At 47.0% G+C, this 6,854-nt stretch overlaps 1 protein-coding gene across 1 annotated transcript in view; it reads right to left on the reverse strand.

The window, feature by feature from the left end:
* The window catches only part of rbpjb (recombination signal binding protein for immunoglobulin kappa J region b), a gene marked incomplete at its 3' end in the record, with an annotated part of 57,673 nt that overhangs the window by 697 nt on the left and 50,122 nt on the right, over window positions 1-6,854 (reverse strand). The window contains 4 exon segments of the mRNA XM_025010575.2: window positions 2,006-2,118; window positions 2,229-2,366; window positions 4,640-4,814; window positions 5,146-5,311. Of these exon segments, the coding sequence (XP_024866343.1) occupies window positions 2,006-2,118; window positions 2,229-2,366; window positions 4,640-4,814; window positions 5,146-5,311 (592 nt within the window).

The raw sequence follows: 6,854 nt of genomic DNA on the forward strand, positions 1-6,854 counted from the left end.
AATCTGGGGGGGGGGGAGATAAAAAAAAAAATAAGATTAGACATCTGAAGGAGAAACACCTGAAGGGAAAACAAGAAAACAAGCTGGTCAGAAGAGGGAAATAAATGGAAATCAAATTAAGGAAAAGAAAAAAAAAAAAAAAAGCAGGGATTTAGAATTAGGTCAGAACAAAATGAAGCGGAAAAAAAAAGGGACAGAAATAGATGGAAGGAAAGACAAAATGTCTCTGGCTGCTCAGAAGAAACCATGAGTCATGGTGTGACTAAAAGAACGGAGTCATGTTTGTCAGGAAACGCTTCTGTAACTTTAATTCAATCATCAGGTTATATAATATTTACTGTCGGAGGAGAACAGAAGTTTTAAAAAAACTAAAACAATTCTCTTATCTGCTCATTAGATTACAGATGAGACGGTTTCTCTTGGATTAAGTTAAACAAAGTGAAAAATTGTTTTGTTGTTGAGTGAAATACACCGTCTGACAAGAAGCAGCCGGCAGGAGCGGGAGCGGCGGCGGCGGCTCAGTTCCGGGCGCAGTTTGATTGGCACGGAGCTGACGCTCTGAACGAGCACCGGAGGCCACCACGAGTGGAGAGGCGGTGTTATCAGGCAGTTGCCGGAGTGTCCGACGGTCAAAACAAAAGACACTGAATTGTGGGCGCATTAGACAGCACTAGCTGCACTTCGTGGAGTCTGATGGAGGTCAGACGGTCATTAACGAGTCGTGGTGCAGATGTCTCAGATGTTAGAACCAGCGGGGACGTGAGGGGGACCCGTCCCACACCGTGAAGGTTCCCGCTGTCCAAGACGGATCACACTGAGGGAGGATCGTATGTTTTTATCTGTTACGAGATCTGCGGCTGCCGTCTGCACCCGGGGACCGGACGGCTGTATGTTAAAGACTGGTCTCAGCCGGACCACAGGGTGTGTTGGCTGCCATCACCACCGCAGCAGAGGTGGATCCGTTTGGAGTGGTGCCAGAATATGTGGTGGTGGTTGGGGTCCCCTTGGCGGTGCCAGCGGGACAGGGCCAGTTTAGTTGATGTTGTGGATGGGAGAGGACCCCCCCCCCCCCGACATTGCTCCTCAAATCATCGCCAAGGGAGCCACAGGGTCTGACCTCGGGTCGCTTCTGGGGCAGCGAGTCATCAGAGACAGCCTGCGTTTACGTGTCTCCCCCCTCCTGAGACGGCGCCCTGATGCCGTCATTAAACAAGACAACGCTGTCCACACACACACACACACACACATCGTGCGGTTAAGGACTGCCTGAGCCATGTTGGTTCGCCAGATCCTCTGATTTTTTCCCTTCGCTCCAATCGGACGTGTATCCGGTCGAACATCGACGCAGATTTGTCAAGGTGCGGGCCGCCTTTCTGCAGGACGGGGAGACAACATCTGGAAGGGCCTCGATCGGCACCTTGTTCAAACCCCGAAGGGGGTTCCCCACGCCCGACCAACACGGGATCAGCCAACTCCGATTACGCAATCACTGCGAGGCCATCATGTGACGTGGCCCCCCGCACCTTCTTCTGTTGTTGGGAACCGGAGCGACGCGGGGCATCGAAGTGAGTCGTTCCAGCCGAACGCGTCAGGAAGATAAATATTTGAGCCCACAGCAGCAAGGTAAGAGCTACGTGTGCTTAGCAAATGTCAACCGGAAAAAAAGAAACATATCCAAGGTGTGTGTGTGTTTTTTCTAGCAATTACAATGTCCTGTTGGTTTACATGGAAAGGGGCGGGACTTAGAGCCGGTCCCGTTCGGATTTCAACTTCCGGGTTCTGGTTTTATTTCATCTCCACCACTCCGCCTGGGTGCTTAACTTTAATTTTTATTTATTTTTCTCCTCTCCAGTGAGTGTGGAAGAAATGTGCTCCAATGTTTCAAAACTGCTTGAACTCAAGATTCACCAACTCTGGGTGCATTTGCTTCTCTAAAAGCTTTCAAATGAACCGATTCTTCCAAACTGGGCTCTTAAACGTAAACTCGGGGGGTGATTTATTTTACCAGTCTGGGCAGGGCCATGCCGGTGACGGAGCAAACCAGCTTGACCGTCTGTCCGTAGTGGATGTAACCGTCTCTCACAGTGAATTCTTCTCCTTCTGACTCCTCGTCATCCACTGCAAACACACACACATAAAAAAGCAGAAATTAAAGAACTATCGGTGCTTAACAAGACAAAAAAAAAAAGCTCTGAAACCCCGCCGCCCGAGCCGCCGCGGACACTCACAGAGGTGGATGTAAAAGGCGCCCCACTGCTGGGAGCTGGCGTGGAAGTTGCCGCCCTCCACGTGTAGGTAACGCGTGCTGACTGTTTGGGAGCGCAGCCGGTTGAACAGAGCCACCTTGGTGCCCGATGCGATGCACACTGCGGGGCAGAAACAAGGAGGCGGGTTACATAAAGGCGGCGGCGGCGGCGCAGACAGAGTGACGGTAGGGCTCCGACACGGATCAGGACTCCTCCGATGTTACGTAACGACGGCTGTGGTTCGCTCCTCCTCTGCCCCCTGGTGGCAGGTGATTACATTCTGGAAGAATTTACCCAAGTTTCTAAGTTTAAATTATGGATTTTCTCAAAGAAATTTAGTCTGAAACCATCGAGGAAGATGGCAAATGGAGACATGAAAGCTTCTTTTATCTGAGCTCATTTTGTCAGCGGATTTGATCGAAACGTACGCCGAGCAAAACTTCCAGCTCGACTCTGTGCTTTTACCACCGAGAACAGGTTTGGAAAAGCTTCATGGAGGCAGAAACTCTCATTAAACTACTGAGTGACAGATGATGACTGAAGACTGCAAAAAAAAAAAAGAAAAAAGAAAACGTTTCAGATGAGTTATGGCAAAAAACAAGCAGAAAACTTTGATTTAAAGACGGCACACGACTAGTTTAATACCCACCTATTAAACAAATCGACATTAATGTCAAACAGCTGGTGATAAACACCAAAATGAGAAGATTTGAAAAATGAAGTAATTATATTAAAACCCTTAACGTCTCAACAAAACCGTCAACTAATTAAATATATTCTCTCATGTGGAAAAAAGAAAAGCCTTAAAGTGTTTTATTGCTCTCCTTTATTACTGACAGCACCAATCACAGCTGAAGCAAAATGTAAAAACTTATAATAATAATGTTTTTTTTTGTAGATTACGCTGCTGTTGTGTTCATTTAGAGCCAAAATCAAAAACTTCCCCAACTTCAAACACACAACTAAAACAGGATTTGAGAAGAGAAGAGTCCAAGAACTTGCTGAAAGTATTTACATCATTTTATTCCTAAAAACTAGAAAAAAAAACATCTATGATCTGAAACAGGAAGTTCTGTTCAGACCCGCGTGTTCCAAGGCCCAGTTTACACGAGAACGATCTGCTGATTGGAAAAATGTCACACGTTCAGACGGTGATGCTGGGTCGGCTGTCTCTGTTTAGACGGGACGTTGAACCCGCCGTAGCGTCCGTGCCGGGTCGCTAAGTGGCACTGTGGGTATTAGATTTCAGTTTCGAGCATCGAAACGCAGAATATGTGAAGGTTCGTTTGGACCGACTGTGAGGCTGGGCTGCTGCTGAACGTTACTTCAAAGACGGAAGAGATCCGTTTCTGTGGTTGGAAACGTTAATGACTTGTTTGTGAAGTGTGGTGACTGTGTGTGGGCAGAGTTACCTCCCTGGTTGGTGACGTAGAAGGAGGCGGGGCCAGCTGCGGCCGACCGCTGTAGGACTCTGAGGAGGAGGTTACTGTCTCAGTGTTTATCAGGGGAAACGGACGCAGAAGAAGAAGAGGCAAGTTTTGTTAACAAGAGGACCGGTTTTTGGTCTGGAGTGATGCTGTCGGGAACTGGAGCCCGAGGTCCCCAATCCCCGGGCCGCGGACCGGTACTGGTCCGTGAGTCATTTTGTACTGGGCCGCACAGAAAGACTAATTAATTTATAGTATTTCCGTTTTTTTTTTTACATTTTCGGAGTCTGAACGACATTTATTTTGAAAATTGACCAGATTCTCTCCACTCCATCTGTCTATGACTCCCTCTTGATGCGTGTCAGAACGCTTATCGAGGTCACGTGATCCGTTCCCGCTAAAAACAAACCCACAAGCAGCAAAACGAGTAAAAAACAAACGTCTCTGGAAGCCCTGGATGGGACCGTCTGGTTACTGAGAAACAGGCTCAGAGCTCCACTGATTCAGCGTTATGGGGAGTTGGATTCTTTGTGGACTTTATATTTGTGGTGTCTTTTATTTTGAAGGGCATGTTTAAACACAGAGAACATCAGGGGGAGGAGAGGCTGTTGTTCATGTTGATAACGCAGCTAACAAAGCTACGAGGACACATTGGATTTAAAAAAATACCCCCGCTTTCACACCGCTCGTATCGTTATATTTTGTTGGATTTATCCGCCACACCTTTAAAGGCCGGTCCGTGAAAATACTGTCTGATAATGAACCGGTCCGCGGAGACACTGGCGTAGACGAAGTGACGAAACCTAGCAGCGTTGCTCCGACGCCGCCTGAAAAAGCCGTCGTGTAAACTGGCTCGACGCTCGACCGAACAGAACCTCCACTTTCAGCGAGAAGCAGCAACAGCGTGAGCTTTCACACAGAAACACTAAAAAAAGGTGGCAAACACAACGTGTCGGCCCGACTCACAGTCAGCGTTTTTCAGGGACTGCTTCTTTTTGGAGGGCTTGGAGATGACTTTGATCCTCTTGCTGAGGAAGACGCCGATGTCCGCGCTGTTGCCGTAGAACATCTTGACGGATAACATGAAGTGCTTTCTCTTGTCCGAGTCAGATATGTACAAGGTTTTGGCTGTGCAATAATTCTGCCGATGAGAGGACGAAAGAGAGAGGGGAGAAAGAAGCGGTTAAACGTTTGTGTTTTAATGCTTGACAGCTGGGAGGAAAGCCTGCTTCGAGTTGTTTTTTTTTTTTAAGAGGAGGGGGGGAAATAGTTTGGACGGGAGTTCTGAAAGCAGGAAGTTGAGTTTATTGGAGCAGCTTCAGAGTGACTTAGGTGAATGACCTACATGTGAGCTGATCTGTGACTGGTCGCACTGAAAAAAACCTACGTCTGGTTTTTCTTCTGCCAATAAGACAAGTGCAACCTGTAAATGTGTGTGTGTGTGTGTGTGTGTGTGTGTGTGAGACGCGCACCTTCCCCTCTAAGTTGAGCTGCTGCATCTCTTGCTCGCTGTTGCCGATGCCGATGAAGGCGCAGGGCTGCGACTCCTGGTCGGTGCAGCCGTCTCGCTCCATCTGCTCCTTCTTTTTCTTCCAGCCGCTGCCCATCAGGTACACGCAGGGAGGGGGGCAGAAAAACCTGCGGGCGAGGAAAACGCTCAGCTTTACGGCACACGGAGCCTTTGCCGTTTGGTAAAAGGCGAGGAGGATGCCGTCTGAAGCACTTTACGACAAAACGAAGCAAGAACGGCTGACGTGGAACAAAGCCAGTGGGCTGGCTTTGTTTCCACTAGAGGGCAGTGTTGGACAGGCGCTCATCCTACAGAACACATTCAGGGGTCCTTGTTCAGTGCTGCGACCTGTGGCGCCTCGTTTTCGTCCCGTCTGGCGAGCAGAGGGACTCTGCAGGCGTGACTGAAAACACGCGAGGTCGTTATTAAATAATAAGACGTGTTTTACGTGCTGCTCCGCTCTGATAAGGTGTTGTTTGTTTGAGACGAGTGACCCACGCTGGAAAGACGAGTCAGAATGAGGTCAGGCTGCAGCACAAAATAAGGGAAAAAATTGATTTCTGCTGGAAGAGATCTGCTTAAAAAGCCACAAAGACAACTTCTTGTTTGACACCTGACCTCTGGGACAGTGTTCACAGTAAAATATTCAGCTGTCTCCTCCACCCAAAATGCCTAAATATGTAGCTGAATTTATAAAAACTCTTCACTCCGACACGCAAATCTGACGAAATTCACATTTTTTTTTAGTTAAATATTTATACACAAGCTTGTTTATGCTCATCAGTTTATTACTTTATAAATTAGGTTTCCCTAAAACGAGAAGCTCTGTTTACAGTTTCAGTCGGCATACCCAGCGGCAAAACAGTAAAAAAACACTGGACGAATGAATATGAATTGTTGATTTTTAAAAAAATATAAAACCAATGTGAGAAACACTCTGCTCAAATCAGCAACTTCAGGAAATTTTACTTTTTAGTTTTTTTAGAAAATGGAGTCAAAAACACTCATTTTTTTGTACATTTTGTTTTTGTTTTTTTCTATATTTACCCATAACTGAAAAATACAACGAACTAACTGAACTAATGAGTTTTAGGTGCTGGATTATATTTATTGAGGCGATCTGAACTGTTTAAAAACTGAAAGGTTTGTTAAAAAGTCTGTTCAGGTTGAATGAATATCTGCGGTCGACTCGGTCTGAGCAAACAATGCGCCTGCGCGGTTCGGCCAGTAGAGGGCAGCCTTGTTCCCAAAGTTGGCGTCGAAAGTCTGCTGAACGCAGTCTAACAGATGTTACGGCGATCCATCAAACTGAGAAATTCGTCTGCAGAGAAACAGAAATCCGCTCTGCCAGATAGAAAATATCTTCTGCTGATTTTAAGACTTTTTCTGCTCCTCTTCTTTAAAAAATAAAACGAGTGAAAGAACTTCAGCTTTTGGATTGAGCTTCGATCTGAACAAACGTCTTTAAATGAGGTTGTGTGTGTCGGTGTGGAAGTCGAGAGCGACTTCTTTCGCAACGATGGCATCTTGTCTGTGGACGTTCGTCTGCTTTCGGCTCCTATAAAAGCTCAGACAGCAAGAGGCAGAGCGAGAGGCACACCTGACACACACCTCACACACACCTGACACACACCTAACACTCCTGACACACACCTGACACACACCTCACAC

This window comes from Kryptolebias marmoratus, linkage group LG7 (genome assembly GCF_001649575.2).
Source record: "Kryptolebias marmoratus isolate JLee-2015 linkage group LG7, ASM164957v2, whole genome shotgun sequence".
Taxonomy (NCBI): Eukaryota; Metazoa; Chordata; class Actinopteri; order Cyprinodontiformes; family Rivulidae; genus Kryptolebias; species Kryptolebias marmoratus.